The 18,552-nt window shown below is 37.7% G+C and overlaps 1 protein-coding gene across 1 annotated transcript in view; it reads left to right on the top strand.

Moving 5' to 3' along the window:
• The first annotated feature begins 4,997 nt into the window (after positions 1–4,997).
• Positions 4,998–18,552, top strand: part of LOC104159773 (protein FAM160A1-like) — a 35,699-nt gene continuing 22,144 nt past the window's right edge. Inside the window, 4 exon segments of the mRNA XM_009697768.1 lie at positions 4,998–5,099; positions 6,740–7,366; positions 12,289–12,447; positions 14,670–14,756. Of these exon segments, the coding sequence (XP_009696070.1) occupies positions 4,998–5,099; positions 6,740–7,366; positions 12,289–12,447; positions 14,670–14,756 (975 nt within the window).

Genomic DNA, 18,552 nt, shown 5'->3' with positions numbered 1-18,552 from the left:
ATAAATTAATTTACCTTCTCACCTTTGGACTCAATATGGTCAGGTTATTTGTCCTGTTTAGCTGGAGTGAGTTTTACTTCACAGGGAATAATGTGATGTTGCAGTTACTGTGGCATATTTGGTCTTGCAAAATAATCAAGAAAACTTACTAATCTAGCAGCAAAAACTGCTCACCACAAATACAATGAATATATTCTTTCTACTCCTGCTGTAACTAGAGCATGCTAACTTTAGATTGATATGTATCTTGAAAGATAGCATCTCTTCCAATTCAATTACTTGCCTGTTTAAAATGGGTATACTGTTTTTAGGATCTACTCTGTGACCACTTAAGTTGTCAAAAGCTTTGTATGCTCTTTGAAACACTATTGCAGAGTTTGAAGTCTTTGAGCCTACGCAATCTATTAGTGGTTTGTCGTACTAAGGAAATCCCAGCATCCCAAGATGCTTTCCAGACTGGAAATATTTGCTTCCTTAAGGGAATTGATTTGATCTTTGAACTACTATTGCACATTGCAGTCTGCTTGTTGCTGTCTTATTACTTGTAAATTAGACATTATTAAAAAGCCATAATATTGGCCACTGTGAGGACAATGTCTGTGTTCTCTCACTACTCTTGGATTTCTGATCCGATAGCTGGGCTAGATGCAAGTGAACTTAGCCCTCATCAACTTAATATTTGCTGCAGGCAGGTTGTTTTCAGCTAATAATTTAAATTTGGTATTTTTGTTCTTCATTTGACGCTTTGTACAATCTGTTTGTGATGAATTTGTGCAGTAGGAGTGAACGTTCAGAATGAACTGTTAGACTGAATTTTACTGAGATGTTACTGTTTGTCATCAAGGGATGAATGATCTTCGTGATTCTTTGCTATTAAAGATGTAAGTGGCTTTAATCTTATGATTGTATGTATATGTATGTACATGCAGTATGCTGTTAGGTGCAGGTTTTAGTTAGAATACATAAATGCTGGAGATGAATTTGCTATTTTATAGTTCGTCAATCACATACTCCTAAGATCTTTATCAAGCAATGGGGTAGTGTTTGTGCCTGTAATAACAAATACAGTACATGGACCAGGTGGGATGCATGCAACATCCGCTTGAGGGAACCTTCCTAAAACTGTTCTGTGGTTGGTAGCATAGGCATCTCTAGAGTTAGCAACACTGAAAACCCTTGCTGTTCTGGTCTAGTGTCATCTAACTCTGAAACAGATCCGATTTGAATCAAAATGCTGGCAGTTGTTAATGATCTGTGTATCTGAGAACTCAGTCTTGTAATTTGAGTGTGCCCAAATGGAGACTTAAAAATAGCAAGAAGCTCTTGAGTATCTTGGATAAATAGGGCCTTAGGGGACTTTATGCAGGAGATAAGAGGACACGCCTGCTTGTCTTGGAAGACTTCTCTCACAGGCCTATATCTGTTCTTTATATGTGGTGGCTAGAGTTAGGATATTCTTGTGTAGGAAAAGATGTCCATACTACAAGTGCAGACCGTAGCAGTCATCGGTTTAGGCAGTAGGCTGTTAACAGAGGCAGGACTTGAGTGTTCAGTATTGTAGTTGTGGTTATAAATTCTTACACAAATGTCAGTAAGTAGCACTTCTGTGGGGAGTGAGCTTTCCTACTGGACATGCGAACAGAACAATGGCTCTGCCACTGGCTCTCTTGGCATCTTGCTGTATTTTGAATGTGTGGGGAGAAATGTACCATTTCTGTTCACTTTAGGTCTTCTCATAGCTGCAGAGAAGTAGGGCAATATTTCTGGAATCTAATGACTGAAGCACCAGTATGGAACCTCTACCCAAAAAAAGTATGTTTAGAGAGCTACAAGATAGAAGTGGTTACTTAAAGAAGGGTCTGTCTGATGGGGAGGGAATGACTACTGTCTTGGAGTTTGTGGAGTAGAGTTTGAGGCCAGGATTGGAAAGATCCATGAGGAAAAAAGAAAATTGCGAAGGCTGGGGAGGACAGCTAATTAGAACAGATTAGAGGAGAAGAGAGGGTAACGGGTTAAATAGTTTTGGACTGCCTGTGCATGGTACATCCTAGAGCTTTGCAGGTATCTCAAGAGGCTTACGTCACTGATCTTTGATTTTTATCAGCATTCTTGAAGAAAGCCATAATCTGCCTTATTGTTGTTTACTATCTTGAATAGTGGAGGCTGATCTGAAGTTTCCAATTCTACTCTTGGTGTCACCCTGCTGTACTGCTGACAGAATTTGTCATGTGATATCTAGGTGTGTAATATCAGTTTCTTTTATTTAAATTCTTAAATAACATGCCAAGGTCTACATTGAAACAACCTCTAAGTTGTAAAGTCAAGCAACTCGTAAATTCCAGAATTGAGCTTGCCTCTGCTTTGTTAATTAAGTTCTCTTGCAGCACCTTATGATACCATCTTTAATTACACGATGACATTAGTTTTTCCAAAGCTGCTTGCTTCATTTCATGCACAAGACAGATCTGCTTGAAGGGTCAATCAGGGCTGTGCAGTGAAGGACAATTTTGCCTGGAGGAGTCTGCTGAACTTTTAGAGAAACAGGAAGATTTCTGTTTGAAGGAGAGGGCTGACAAAGAGGGAACTGCCAGGAAGTGGACTGGTGATCTGAAGAAGAGGTCAATTAAATATTCCTTTGGATTATTAGGTATTGTATTGGGCAAACTACTTAGAGCAGGCTTTTTCTAAATCATCTCTAAGCATGCATCTTGTTTTCTGAGTGTTTTTTGGTAGACATGAGCTCTCAGAGCTGCAAGCGGAAGTCACCAGAAGCTGTGCCTTGAACATACAGTGGTACCTACCTAAGTCAGGGATGATAAAAAAACCAGATGCTAGGCCTCTGAAGTTGGGTTCTCAAATCCACTTGCGACTTTGATTTGGTTTTTTTTTTTATTTTTATTTTTTTCCCTCCTTGTTCAGGAACATCAGTAATGTAGAAATAGTACTATTCATTTTTACAGGACTGTTTAAGAAGCAGCAGTATGCAGGTAGGTGCCTTCAAGTAAATGAGCCTATGAACTGAACTGCTGGGAAGAAGAGTGGTTGGAAATGTAAGGCCAGTGTAAGAGTAGAAGAGATAGGCAGGTGAGAAGTGTGGGCAGAGTAGAGGGGCAAGGAGGTTTTCATGATGTTTTATGAAGGATTACTTCTTTTCCCAGCATTGGCTGGCTCTCATGAGCTAATTCTCACTGGTTTTGCACAATACTCTCCAGTGCATCTGGTTCCGGGTGGTTAATTATCTGGAGAGTAGCTTGTATGGAGCGCTAGCATCTTTCTGGAAGCAGTGCTACCCAAACAGATAAACCGTCTGGGATTTATGCTGGCTTCTCTGCACATGGAATGTTTTATCTGCAAAAGGATGAACTAGATTGTGTTAATTGTATTGCATAAGAGTGTTTACAAAATGCATGGGAAATGCATCTTATCTGTTGTAAGGAGCAAGGGTTAGGATGGAGTGGGGAGACTGATCGTGCAGTTCTTGCAGAATCTTGAACATGTGAATATACATATATAGATACAGGGGAATGCATAACTGTCTTTTGCTTTTTGCTTGCCTTGGAAATCTTAAAGTTGTACCCTGTACGTTTTTGGACATTTTGAAAACAGCAAGAGTTGCTGCTACTTTTGAGACAGGCTGTGTGTTTTCCTGTGCTAACAGTTTCAAGAATATAAACAGAGCACATGCAGGGAACAGAGATGCCCACTGTAGAGAAAAGATTTTTATCTTTTAAGATATATGCAGAGAAATACCTACTACACTGGCAAAGAATTGCTATATGGGCTGTGGCAACTTAAGGTACAAAAATTCCCTCATGTATTTCACTAAGCCAATGAATATCCAGGGGCCCTGGGATCCTAATGAACACCAGAGAAAAGGAGAGCACTTCAAAAATGCAGTCTCTAATGAAAATAAAAATCCGCTATGATTTACATGAGCTGTAGGAACTTGTAGTGCATTTGTACATTGGTGTTGTGGAGGTTTGGTTTGGGTTGGGTTTTTTGGATGGTTTTTTAGCGTGGTTTGGTTTGGTGTGTTGTGGGTTTTTTGTGTTTTGTTTTGTTTTGTTTTTTTTTTCCCCCAAAACTGAATTAGATTAAAAAAGGGGGAACAGTGTGACTTAGATATTGGTGCTTGAGGGAATAATATATTTTCTCTGAAGTCTCTCAAATATCTGGAAGATATCAGTCTTTGTTTCATTTTAACTTTCCCCTGCAGGTGTGCAACTGCTTTGATACTCAGATATCTGGGATATTAAATAATGGATGAAAAGAATGTTTCAATGTTCTTATTCTTACAGTCCTTTAATATGACATCTCAATTTATTTGGCTTTGGATACATGAAGGTTTTATCTCTTATGTTGTTTGGTTTTGGTTACTTTTGTATCAATACAGATGCATCCTTCTAATTGCATATGGTGTTCTACAGATGTTTTCAACTGTTTATGATATGCTTTCTGACGGAAAATTTTAAGTATTTGTAATTATTAATGGAAATATTGTTTGAAAAAAAATAGAGAAATAACCTGTACTTCTTTTTAACTGTGTAGTTTATACAACATTAGTTACTAAGCAACTCTGAAGAGAGGAGTGGTCAGATGACAAAAATGTCATAATGAAAACCTAAAAATGTAGTGACATAAGGATAAAATGTTTACTGCATGAGCTTCTGTTATGCGTATTTGTTTCAGTAGCACCTTAATTCAGTCAAAAGTTTGAGAAGATGGTCCTATATAACATGCTTTAAAAATTCTTTCCTCAAACTGAATTAAAAGAAAAAAGGTTTTAGTGTTCTCTTTACGTATGTCTTTTTTTGTTATACGCTATAACTTGTTGTGCATAGGTATATGTGTGTTTTGTTTTAAACAGATTTCTGTGGATACCAAAGCTCAAAGCACAATACCAGTCTCATCATGATGCTTGAACATCTATGGCCAACTACAGGACTTAAAAAGAAATCCAGCATGGCCTAGTTGGCTTGACCTTTGGAAAATTTATAATGTCCTCTGGAACCAGTATCAGGAAAAGTCGGCAGGCTCCAAGCCTGCAGGGTGTTGACCCAGAAACATGCATGATAGTGTTTAGAACACACTGGGCACAGGTAATGTTAATTAGTTTTATTCATTTGAAGTAAGCTGCATTAATAGGAATTTGCTTCATTCTTTCTATTGGGGTAATCCTGAATTGCTCGGGGACAAACGTCTTTTATGCAGAATGTAGTTAGATGACACTGAAACATTTTTTAAATGCAAAGGTAATTGACCTTTCAAGGTACGGTTAGGCTTTACTAATCACACTTTGAACTCCAGATTTGCATCTAAATGGGAAGTGGTAGGACATGGTAATGTCTTATGGAAGGCCTAGACCTTCTTACTGGCTTTCCTAGTGATTCACTGTGACTTGTACCCTGCTGCAAACCTCTGTGCTTCCTTTCTTTGTGCTGAGTAAGGCTTGCCTGTCTGTTGTAGAGTATATTAGGTGCATGGTGCGAAGCTGTATGCAGTGTTGCTTATTATGGGTAGATGCAGATTATGCACTTCAGCATATTCTAAGAATTGTTTGCATGTCATCAGGGTTATAATTGCTTTTAGGCAAAGATGTTTTGCTCTGAGCACCATAAGGTCTTATTTGCTGCAGCAATATGAATAACTGACAGTTTATATAAAATTGATTTCTTTGCTGCTGTTTTTTCTTGTTTTTTGGCTATCCTGAGAAGCAAGCAGAGATGAGTGGTGGTGTTTCTGAGACATTTCCAGAGTCACAGGAGCCATCATTCAGGAGTCACCTTTTCTCACTTAACTCTAGTGATGCTGTCATGTTAGGGGAGCTGCTGTTCCTTTGTGGTTTTGTGGCAGTTATTCTCCACAAAAAGGCTAAAGGTTGTTTCACAGACAATGAGCTTCATTAATTGCGTGCAGAATAGAATTTAAACCGGGTGTGTAAGCGCTGGGAAGACAATTGTTACTGAATCCTAAATCTACATTGAATGTTGCAAGAGTATGTGGACATCAGTGGCCATTTGGTACCATATAAGATGTGACAAGGAAAGATCAGCTCTGTGGGTTGCCTACAGTTACTACTGGAAATCATCTCATGATACTGATACTCCTGAGCACAGTTACTCGTCTGAAGAGCAGGGCCTTTGATTTCAGTCCTCTGTGACAAAGAAACTTATTTCAAACATCATTGAAACTCAGTTTCTGAAGGCTAAGGGAACCTGGTTTATCCATATTTCAGAGAACCCCAAGTCTTCAGCAATAGGATAAGTGGGCAAATTCAGGTGCCTATAAAAAAAAAAAACAAAAACAAAAAAACAAAACAAAAACCCAAACCAAACAAAACCCCCCACAAACCCATGAAGAAAACCACAAACAAACAAAAAAACCACAAAAAAACCCCAAAGCATTATGTTTTGGCCTCGTATAATAAAAAAAAAAAAAAACCAAACAAAAAAAACCAAAAAAAAACCAAACCAAACAAAAACCCCCACAAACCCATGAAGAAAAACACAAACAAACAAAAAAAAACACAAAAAAACCCCAAAGCATTATGTTTTGGCCTCGTATATGCCAAATGTGGAACTTCTAAATTTAGAAAGTTTGACAGAGGAAAAACTAAAAGCATAAAAAGAGTTTGCACTTTTTGTGTTAAGAAATTTGATTTATTTTTTTTCCTTATGGGGTAAGTGCATATTTTTGAAAAATGCATTCAAATAACGGATCTGCCTTTGTTTCTCTGTAGGTTCTGAAAATCTTAGAGAAGCATGATCCTTTGAAAAACACTCAGGCAAAGTATGGGGCAGTTTCACCTGATGAGGCCAGCACTGTTCAGAATTATGTGGAGCACATGCTTTTCTTATTAATTGAGGAGCAAGCAAAGGATGCCTCGATGGGTCCTATTCTGGAGTTTGTGGTCTCAGAAAACATCATGGAGAAGCTTTTTCTTTGGAGCCTACGGCGAGAGTTCACCGATGAGACAAAAATCGAGCAACTCAAAATGTATGAAATGCTAGTAACCCAGTCTCATCAGCCTTTGCTGCATCACAAGCCCATCTTGAAGCCTTTGATGATGTTGCTGAGTTCCTGCTCAGGAACAGCCACTCCAACAGTGGAAACAGAGTTGGTTGTCCTCTTGAACCAGCTCTGCTCTATAATAGCCAAAGATCCCTCCATTTTAGAATTGTTTTTCCACACCAGTGAGGACCAAGGAGCTGCCAATTTCCTCATATTTTCCCTACTGATTCCCTTCATCCATCGAGAAGGAACAGTAGGCCAACAGGCCCGTGATGCGCTGCTTTTCATAATGTCTCTGTCTGCAGAAAACAATGTTGTTGCAAACCACATAGCAGAAAACACCTATTTTTGCCCAGTAAGTTGTTCTTGTTTTGCTTGATCTTCAATGCTAAATTGTCTTCCCTATATTCTTCTCATTCTTTTCTGTCTTTTTTGATAAAGATGTGTTGTAACAAATTTGCTTCTGCTAACAGCTATTTCACAAATTGTAATGCTGCTTAAGCCAGCCCTACTGCCAAACAGAGTCTTACTCCTTGTTTCCATAGCAGTGTCTTGCGGTTTTTGGCCAGCACAAGTGTTTTTGCAGTCACACAGTGAACTGAATTGGGAAACTGATGGAAGTTGTAGCAGAACTTGCTGGGAGGGAAACCTGTTTGGTCTCACTCGAAGGCCCCTATGAGATTCGGGGAGTGAAGGGAGTGAGAAATGGGAACAAGATGTTCTGAGGCTACTGTTTCTGGTGGCAGTGCTAGCTTAAACTGACTGCGCTTGCCACACTGCAACATCAGTTCAACAGTTCAAAAAGCAAGTGTGAAAATACTGTAAGTGTTATAGAAATGTAATATTTCTGCAAGTTAAAAGGGAGACTTGCTGTTTGATGCAGAATTGGATGTTTCTGTGGCCAACTCAGGCAAACCACCATCTTGCTATGTTGTACTCTGTTAGAAAACTTCGTAGTAGTGTTCTGTTGTTACATCTGGCAAATCAGTCTTTACTACATGAATAGAAAACCTTGCTGTTAAACAAGTAAGTAATCTAATTTAACAAACAAAGCTACCCTACTGCAGTTTTAAAAGCTAAAGCAGAATGAACATGACAACACGTACTTCTTCATGCCTTATCACTAAAGTCAGTTTGAGGTCAGCAATGGATGAGTTCAAAACCAAATATCATTCTGTAGAAAAGTTGCTCTTGTGTACCAGTTTTTAGACTGATTCTTTTATTTTCTGCGTGGCTTGCATTTTAGTTTAATAAATGCCAGAAATAATGAAGAGGAGAGGAGCCTTACCTAGCTACCAAAGCAGAGAGCTTTAGCGCAGAGAACATGAGAATCCCTGCCTTAAACATTAGTGCACAACAGCTCTTCCAGCCGTAGGTTTCCATCTACTCTGGGACTGCTGTGTCCTTTGAGCAGCAGGGCAGAGCCAGGTTTGCAGGCTGGAGGCGGCCTACAAGTTCCAAAACAAAACTTCTAAATAGTTTCCTTTGTCAATTGTAAACGTTGCATCGAATTTCTTGTGCTGAGGGACTCCAGTTGACCTTGTTTAATAGATGCTGCTAAAGAATATGAACTTGATTCTAAAACTGTCCCTGAGACAGGTACCGTTATTGGATCCATGCTATAACTTCCGTAATTACATCTTTCAATTAATTAAAAAAAAAAAAGCACCTTTTTACACTGAAGATAAAAGCCGGCTATATTAACCTTCAAACAGCAGGGAGCCATGATTGACAATCATTCTAATTAGGAAGGCTTCTTGTCAAAATGTGCTAAAATCAGACTTTTCTGAACAGTAATGAGACTGCCCTAAGTCTGTAATAAAACTTTAATGCAATGCCATAGAATTAGCTCACTAGCACAACATCTTTTTGAATTTGAGTGTGATGAGCTGAAGGAACAGGTTTTGTTCTGGTGGAAGACTCTGTAGGTGTCAGTGGTGTTGCTGTACATCACTCAAATCAGTGCAGATGTGGCCTCAGCTGCTCTGTAAAACAGCTAGCGTGGTCCTGTGCTGAGAGGAGTGGCGTTTGGGTGGCACCGTGTTGATGCTATCTCTGGTTCTGGGGCCAAGTTGGTTGGTAGCATGTAGGATTTTCTTTACCATGCCTTATTGCATAGTATAGACATGCCCTGGGATGGGGTCTGGCCATACATCTCTGCTGCCTCATGTACCTGAATTAATGGTTCATGAATGCCAAACTATGCCAAAGTGAACCTGAAGGCTTTCTTGATACTATTTTTTGAGCTAACTTTGGTTAGCAGCTTTTTAAAACTGGATTGTCCATAGTATTCAAAACTGTAGGTGGACAAGCTAATAAAGAAGGAAGGGGACAGGCTTCAGTAAGATACGTGACTAACAGATATTTTTAACACAGAATGTGTAGGCCAACTATTGGGCAAATTCTTCTGATTTTACAGAGATTTTTCTGCCATATCATTTTTGTCATGTTTTGACCTGAACGTTTTCAGAATCTGATTGAAGATATTGTCTGTTCAGGGTTATAATAAGAAGACAATGTTTCTAAAGAATTTTGAGCTGAGTAGTATCTCAAAGTCTCTCCATAAAGCTTTGTATTAAATGCCTCACAGCTTAGGAGAGTGAGTATTAAAGCATGAGGAGGTATGGCTCTGCAATGTCCTTGAAAATTTGAGGCTGCACAGAGACAGAAAGACTATGGATGTGGGAGGAAAGGGAATTATGAAAGGGAAGGAATTGGCCAGATAGCAATTGACTATATATTAACAACACATTTTAATCATATAATGTGTCTTAATTACAAATCACATACTTGGCCAGTGTCTTCTGTGAGTCAAGAGAAAGTAAATAAATCAAGGAGACTGGTTTGCAGAGAGACTCAGGATTTGATGGTGAGAGAGAAACTGCTGAGAGGCTTGGGAAAGTAGATGAGCGTGTAGGGTTAACATGACAAATGCTGGGAGAAGTTTAAAAGGACACTTCTCTGGTTAAAACAAAAAATGAAAACAATCTTGCCCTTCCAGGATGTGAACTCATTAATTTCCTTCCCTTTCAGATTTTTTTTTTATTGATGTTTATAATTTTACTGCTTAAAGCTCTGTAACGTAGTCTATATATGTGCATTGTTTTATATGCCTGCTTATAGAATGTGAAGAGTTATGTTAGTAATTTCAAATGGTAATCCTGTTTATACCATATACTCCTATGAAAATTTTCAAATTTTTTTACCTAAAGAGATGAAATTGCTTACAGTGGCTGCTCTCTGTCTCAGTGCTTTAGAAACATAATTTCACAGAGCCATTTGTGTTGTACTTCATAGCAAAAATAAGAGCTTTTTAAACAGAGATTTTTTAGCAGCTAAATCTGTCACTTCTTACTTCCGTAAGTCAGACAAACTAAAGAATTCTTCACTTCAAGACACTGACCGATAGTGAGTTCACTACTCCGTTAGTGGAGAGTAGTATGTTTTCTTCAAGGTTGGTTTCTTGTGCCTAAGGACTAAACTTACCTATGAAGGAGAAATGTGGATAGTCCGCAGTTCTGAAAATCAGATTGCTTACTGGGAGGCTACGTATGTGTTTATGAATTGCAATTAAATTTTAAGCAGACAATGGAAAATCAAGTGTGCGTTAATTAACAGGTTGCAACACAAAAGTAACTCAAGTTCTCTCTTCAGAATTTTTTCCTTCCTAGAATCATCTGAAGCCTGGGTTTGTGAGTGTAAGTGTGTGTGTGAGTTACGTATAGGTAGTTCTATAGGCCTAGAAAGATCTTCCTAACTTTTTACTTTCTCTCTCATGGTAGAGGAGTTCAAAACCAAAAAAGATTCTGGTTATAGAAGAATGAGACTATACAAATGAAGCTTTGCTCAATGGCTTTAGCATCTTAGTTTTTTAACATATCTCCAGGATCTTTCTTTGATACATCAGTGTATATATGTGCATAAAAAAGTAGCAGTGTGCTAAAGCAGTGAATTTTTCAGAGTATTTCCACCCTTCTCTTGCCTTAATATTGGCTTAATTATGTATACCAGAATAAATCCATCTTCAAAATTATGTGATTTAGGATTGGAAAGTGTTTGGAAAGACAGCCTTTGTCTGACTGGATGGGTTAGCAATTATAAATGGTTATGCTTGCATATGATCAAAACCTGAATCCCCTTCTGTGAACCCTTGGTCTTTGACCTGCACGTTGTCAACTGTTTGTTTTCTAATCAATAAAACAGTTGTGTTTCATCTGAGCTTTGACTATCTAGCCCTGTAGGTACCAAGTAGGCCTTTGTAGCAGGAGGAAAACTTCTTACAAGAGTCTTTTGAATGAAAACTAAAAAGATTTCCATCAGGCTGAGTCTTAATTTTCCCATTGAAAGGAGGATCATCTTAAAAAATTACCCTGAAGTTGTATAAAATCATGTCAGAAGGATAAGAGTTCTAAATAATATTTAGAAAGTTTCCAGCTTCAAATAACTTTAATTAAAAACTTGGTCTGAAACTACCAATACTCTAGATATATTCAGTAAAATTTGAAAAGCCTTTTTGGAAATATGCTTTTTAAATTGTAACTAAAAATACAATCTTGTGCTTCAGTGATATATTCTACATAAATCAGCAGTAAGCCTTAATATCGCTGGAAACAAGATCTATATAATAATTTATTTCAGGCTTTTTTATTTCTTCCCTTCCCCCTTCCAAATAAATAAGAGAGGAAAATAAGAAATTACAACGGTTAGAAAATTATTTTTTAAAGTGGATTCAGCTGAGTTCGAGTGCCTAGGAATGAAAGTCAACATATATCTGTGGTCTACATGAGGCTGAACTTCATTTTTGTTGATGGAGGCCCTTCTCCCTTCATTTCTAATGTTTCACATTTTTGAGTGAAATCACTTCATATAGGCGTGTGTAAGCAGTAACATTTGAGTCACCAACGAAAGACGAGCTGTAGATACATGAGAGTGGTGGCTGCTTCTGGAAGGGACTGAAGGAAAGTATAAAATTATTTTAGAAGTATTTAAAAAGAAATTGTAACTTTGGATTTAAAAAAAAAAAAAAAAAGAGTAAGACAACATGATTTTCTCCATCACTTTCTCCTAAATACCAGCTCTTGAAAGAAGGATATTATATGGAAGGCTCTTTAAAATATTCATGTCTTTCTACCACAGGACTCTTTCTAAAGGAAATGAAATTAATCTCAACACTCTTATGTTACTAAAACTAGTAAAAGAAACCATTTGTGGCAGTGCCATTCAAGCAGATGGACAGTTGGGAAGTTAACTTATTTCTCTTCCGACTTTGAAATACAGGTGCTAGCAACAGGACTAAGTGGCCTCTATTCATCTTTGCCTACAAAGCTGGAAGAAAAAGGAGAAGAGTGGCACTGTCTGCTGAAGGATGACTGGCTCTTGTCACCAGCCCTTGTACAATTCATGAATTCCCTTGAATTTTGCAATGCTGTGATACAGGTAATGGAGAAGAGTTGACCTGTCCTTTTGAAGTAGTAGTTTTTTACATATTCTGCAGAAGTTTGTGAATTTTAGAGCTTATTTACTTTTATTAATGGCATGGACTTTTTAAGTTACACTGAAGTAAGTTGCTTATAAAATGAATGGATTGTGCTGTCTGTCCTGGTTATAGGGATGAATTAATATGTTTTTGGTTTTCAGGTGACAAATGTTTCAAATGGAAGCAGTAGATTTGTGTGGCAGCTTGATATTTCATGATGTAACTGGGAGGATTTTCTGCTTTCAAAAAAAAAAAAAAAAAGATTGCATTTTAATACCACTGTTGATACTAGAAGTAAATTGAATGCCTTCACATGTGGGAAAATGTAGTCTTTATATATTTAACCGCTTAAAAACATTCTGTGTTTGTCTAAGCTCTCATAATAGCATACAAAAGAAAATAGTCTGTTTTGCCTGTTTGTGAGTACTGCATAAAGAAAGCTTTCCAAGCAGAACTTAGGTATCTTCCCAGAAGCATAAATTCATTTTAGATTGGCCTGTTTTGAATCTGCTTTCTGTTCTTAATGATTATTTCTTGATTACAATTCTTTTTTTTCTGACTTCGATCCCTTACTATTTTTTCTCTAATCTAAATGTAAAATGATATTTTTGTATTTTTATATTGGTTTTAAGGCTAGAAAACCCTATAGAACCATTGTCCAGTATTTTATTAAAACATGATATAAATTCTGCAGAAACTGTGGGTTTATGTGTTACTTGAAGAAATGTGCTGAATAGGATTGAAAATTTAGTCACATTTACTGTTAAATAAAAGATATGTTTTAGTTAGATGTGTGTGAAATACAGTAAAGTAACTGACTGTCTCTTAAAGCATTGAACAAGTGAAAATAATAGTAGCCGTCATTCTTTAAATGTGAATATACGTGAATTTTAACATACATGTTTAAACGTGAAGAGGAGACAACATTCATTTTGGTATCTAAGCAGAATTTCTCTACAGACCTACATTTGCAGGAGGTCATATTTTGATACCTCTCTTAAAAAAAAATTGATATCAAGGTTACCACAGACAAATTAAAGAAGATGATATTATTTTAAAGCCACTTTTCAAATAAATTCAAAATGGTTAAAGATCTTCAGCTGACATGCAGAAAAAAAGCAGTTTCTGACTGCTGCTTGGTTGTGTCTTTATAGTCTTTCTACAGCTCAATTACTGCAGCAATTTTTGCTCCATGCATGGGATAATCTTTGTAGAGTGGCTTGTTCTGTGTTGACCCAAAAACTTTGGCCAGAGATTAAAAAGGGACAGTGTAGCCAAGACCTCTTGCCATTTATTACTTTTTCCCTGAATCTCACAGCATAGGAAGGGCAACCCTTTTTTCTTCCCCTTTCCAAAGTAAGTGTTACAAACTAAAGGAAGTCTGGGAAGAATTGTAAGTTGGAGAATGTATTTGTGGCCATATGTGGGCTATGACATTCCAGTCTCTGTGTGAACCTCAAACACAATATATTAACTTAGAATGCTTCTGAATGGAATTTTTTTTTCTTTTATGAAATTTCTTTCAAATGCATGAATTGATAATATGTTTTCTTTGTGAAAACAAAATGAATGCTTCATTATGGATGTAACCTTTTGGCTTCTACTAACAGGTCATTTTTTTAAAGCTCCTAAGCAACTTATTAAGTGAAAAATGTAGGGTTTGTTTTCATTTGTGTTTGTTTTCCAGTCATTGGGAGAAGGGCATGTGAACAGTATGTTCTTACCCCATAGCTGGAGCGTGCTTTTACCTATTCTTGAACTACAGGAAAGCAGCTGTTCTGCTTTTTCTTCTTGTAGGAGGACAAGTTAACAATGGCAAATCCACCTTCATGTGACCCTGACGAGGTTGCAGGAGCTAAATTTAGAATCTCAAATCTTCCTTTGATGCATGGGTATACATGCTTTTCTGTCCATCCAGTCATCTTTGTTAGCATGCAGGGAGATTGAAAAGCCCTGTTCTCTAAATTTGGCAGGCTTGCTGTAATTAAACATAGTTTGTGCATTTCTTTGAAGAAGGAAAAATCTTTAAGACCCTGAATCATAGCAAGTGCTGGTGAGAAGGACAAATGAACACGTCTTGTTAAATGGGAAAGGGTTTTGGTAGTGGCTAATAGTCTGTGCCCTGTCTTGTTTTAAATCTCACTGGAACTATTCTGTGTCTTTCTCTCCCCCACCCTCTTAGGTGGCACATCCCTTGATACGTCACCAGCTTGTGAATTACATTTACAATGGATTTTTGGTGCCAGTAATGGCTCCTGCACTCCATAAGGTCAGTGGTATATGCAAGCATGACACGAAATAATAACGGGCAAAAGCATTATGGATGATCTCTGTGTAAAAATACTATTAAACGTACTGTCAGTAGTGACTTTGATATAATTGAGTAAGTTTCTGGGCTAACTTTCCATCTTTTCGTTCCATACTTTCTATTTACACTTTACAGATTATTAAGCAAGATATGGTTACTTCTGAAAATGTTTAAAATTCTTAAGTGAAATGAAGAACCAAAATATTTTTATGGCACTAGGCTGATATATCATCAAAAAAGCAGTGACTTTTTAGACAAGATTTCATGACAGCAGACATGTTTCCATGAGGATTTTTTTTTTCCAAATGAACATTTTCCAAAAGGAAAATGCCCACAAGGAAAATATTTACTCAAGAAATATTCCACTAATTTTAGCAAAGTTGGTATTGTTTTGTAGTTCCTTATCACAGTTTGTAGAACTGCTTTCACAAAGTGGAGAATAAATGAGTGTTTGGTATCATTTTTCTAACGTATTAGGGTGCAATTTATATTCCTTTCAAGAAAAAAATCAGTTTTTCTTTGAATTTTAGGGGTTATCCTTTGCAAAACATGTCACTGGTGTTGGTGAATTACTTAATTTTTTTTTTTTAAATTTTTTATTTTGTTAGGCTGCAGGCAACTACCTTTCCAGCTGTTGCAGGATATGTCAATTAACAGTCTTCATTGCCCTGTAAAAAGAACACTTTGTTTGAGGAGAAAAAGTAGGAATTGCTGAGAGTAAAAATCCACCAAAAACTGCCAGGAGAGGACTAATAAATTACTTTTTGAAGGTCTACTAATTTTTACTAAGCCTGCCAAGCAGAAAGCCCTGCACCTGTTCCATTTTCTGAGAGGCCAGTGAAACACCGTACCCTGCTTTCTAGTCGGGGACTTTTCTTGGCAGTGCACACAATTCTGCATGGTAAATAGTCACTTACCAAGAAAGTAATAAGCAGTATAGAATCTTAATGATTCGGCAGACCTCAAACATTTGGGAACTCGGCGAGGGCTGAAATAAAATTTGGCTGAGATCCCGATGAAGGCTGTAGTCTGTCATTGAGATAGTTCACCTCCTTACCTGGCAGTAATTTTTTCTATTTCTGTATCTTGACTTTAATCCCTTACCCAAACTGGGAATTAGAATCAGAAGTGAAAAGCTAACCAGCTTTAGGTCAGGGTTATGGATAACACGGGAGATATCAGAATGTAGCTGTGGGATTCTAGTCTTAGTTGGGTACCGTTTTTACCTCTGAAGTACTTAAGACAAATTTTAGGTGGTTTTGAATACTGCCGTGCCACTGAATGCCATTCTTATTGGTCAGTAAATCTGCTAACCCCCCATTGGGTTGATTATTTCCCTGTTGATGTTACTTAAATCATTCAAAGCATGCTGTTCTGATTACTACTTTTTCACGTGATGAAAATTTTGTTGAACCTCATTTATATACTCTGAAATTGGGTGAAATCATATTTCTCTTGAAAATGGAGATATTGGCTGCTAACATATGTGAGTTTCAAGCCTAGATCTTTCCTGAAACCCGACATTCTGTTCAGTGCCTTGTTCTTCCAGTAACAAACCTTTCCTTGATTAGCATTAAGTTTGACTTTTTCCTCTTTAAAAATTAAATACTAATGTGTATAAACTTCAAACACATTTAATGGAGAAGATGGATTGCACCATCTAGTGGATCTGCTACAAGGCTCTCACATATGTGAGACCAAAACTCCATAGCAAATGTAGAGGCACATTTGATCTCTTCAGTCTTCCTGTGCTATGCCCCACATTAACAGGAAATAAATATTTTACATCTTTACTTATGGGACAGATGTCTATGCATCAAGACAGATAATTGTCCTGTAACAGCTCTTTCATACATTAAAATAACTTCTAATTGCCATTGAAAACATTCATACTAAGTTGAGGAGTAGTTTTTGATCCACCTCACTGTCCACTTATCCAGTACGTTCTTCATAATTATTTTGTCATGAGGATGTTGTACAAGAGACCGTGTCGAAAGCCTTGCACGATAAATAATAACTGCTCTTCATTTATCCATTGAGCCAGTCATCTTATTGTAGAAGGCTATCAGGTTGGTCAGGTTTGATTTCGCCTTTATAAATCCATGCTGATTACTCCCAGTCACCACCTTCTCCTTAATAAGTTTGGAAATGGCCTCCAGGAGTTTTTACTCCCTCCCCTTCCCGGGGCTTGATGTGGGGCTGACCAGCCTGTAGTTCCCTGGATCATCCTTCTTGAAGACTGGAGTGACATGTGCTTGCTTCTGATCCTCAGGAGCCTCTTGGGGTAGCCACAACCTTTCAAAGACCAAGAGTGGCCTTGACAGTCAGGGATGCAACCTATCAGGCCCCACGGACTCATGTATGTCCAGTTCATTTAAATGTTCCCTAACCTCATCTCCGTCTTCTAAGGGCAAGTCTTCCTTGGTCCAGACTTCCACTCTTATCTTAGGTACCTGGGATTACCAAAGGCAAATCTTGCTGGTAAGGACCAAGGCGAGGAAGGCATTGAATACTGAGGTTTTTTCCATGTGTTTTGTCACCAGGTCCCCTTCCCCATTCAGCAGTGGGCACACATTTTTCATAGTCTTCCTTTTGCTTTTGAAGCCCTTCTTCAACTCCAGCTGGGCCTTGGCTTTCCTAATCCTTTCCCTGCACACTCCTGCAGTTTTTCCATATTCTTCCTGGATCACCTGTCCCTGCTTCCATCTCTTCCTTTTCATGTTTCAGTTTTGTTAGGAGCTCCTAGTTCATGCATGCAGACCTTCTGTGTCCTTTCCTTGACTGAATTCTCTTCTTCCAACCTAAAACATTGGACTATCAAACAAGACTTTTGGTAAAAGTAGGATCAGAATTTCAGTAAGTAGAATTTCAGTAAAAATAGCTCAGAATTTCAGTAGGTGGTCCAAAGCTTTGAGATACATGTATGCGTGATCTTGAAATGTGTGTAACATTTATGGAACTATGTTGTAAGCTCTGCCTTTTTAAAATTTTTGCAGATTGTCTCCCTATACATACTTAGTATGTACATGGTTCACTGTGTGAATGAAACAGTACAAGAGCGTTGAGGATAGAGATGTATTTCTATGCAAAAAGTCAGGGGGTAGGGAGACCAACATATTTTGCTTGGTGTGATTTTTTTATGGTTTTATCTCAGGAAGCTAATATAGAGTTGAAAAAAGAATATGCTATTTCTTTCTTTTTTTTTTTTTTCCCAGTTATGGAAATTTCAAGTTTATTAGGCTAGCTAGCTAGCTTGAAATAGCCTGTTTTTTGCAATGAGCTCTGTGAAGGTTATTTACGTAGCAGATTAACCACAATGTGCTTAAATAACCCAAACATTCTCAAGTTTATGACTCCCTAACTTCATTTCTCACAGATAAGTATCCTAAATACAGCATGTTCTTTGTAGCCTAATTCAGAGCTGGTCTGTACTAGTCTTGTCACTTTGTGAGGGTTGTCCCACCTACATGTGTAATGAGTGATTGACAAATACGTTCGTATCTCAGAAGCTGCACATTGCTGAATGGGTAGACAGCGCACGGATTTGTGTTGTGTAGGTAGGGAGATGCATTAACTGGGTGTGCTGGATAGCCCTGTCTTGTCCTTTGGTTGTCTGGATTTGATTGTCCTTTTTACAAAAGGGTTACCTCCCTTACTTCTGACGTCTGAGTTTCTTGAGATGTAGAAAAAAGTGATTCAATGACATTGTTCAGGGGCGTTTGTCTTTTGTACAACTTCAGTTAAACACAGAAGGAAT

Source organism: Cariama cristata, unplaced genomic scaffold, assembly GCF_000690535.1.
Source record: "Cariama cristata isolate BGI_N322 unplaced genomic scaffold, ASM69053v1 scaffold7853, whole genome shotgun sequence".
In the NCBI taxonomy this organism is placed as follows: domain Eukaryota; kingdom Metazoa; phylum Chordata; class Aves; order Cariamiformes; family Cariamidae; genus Cariama; species Cariama cristata.
Note: the sequence above shows the minus strand (reverse complement) of the source record. Positions and strands in the feature narration are given on the sequence as shown.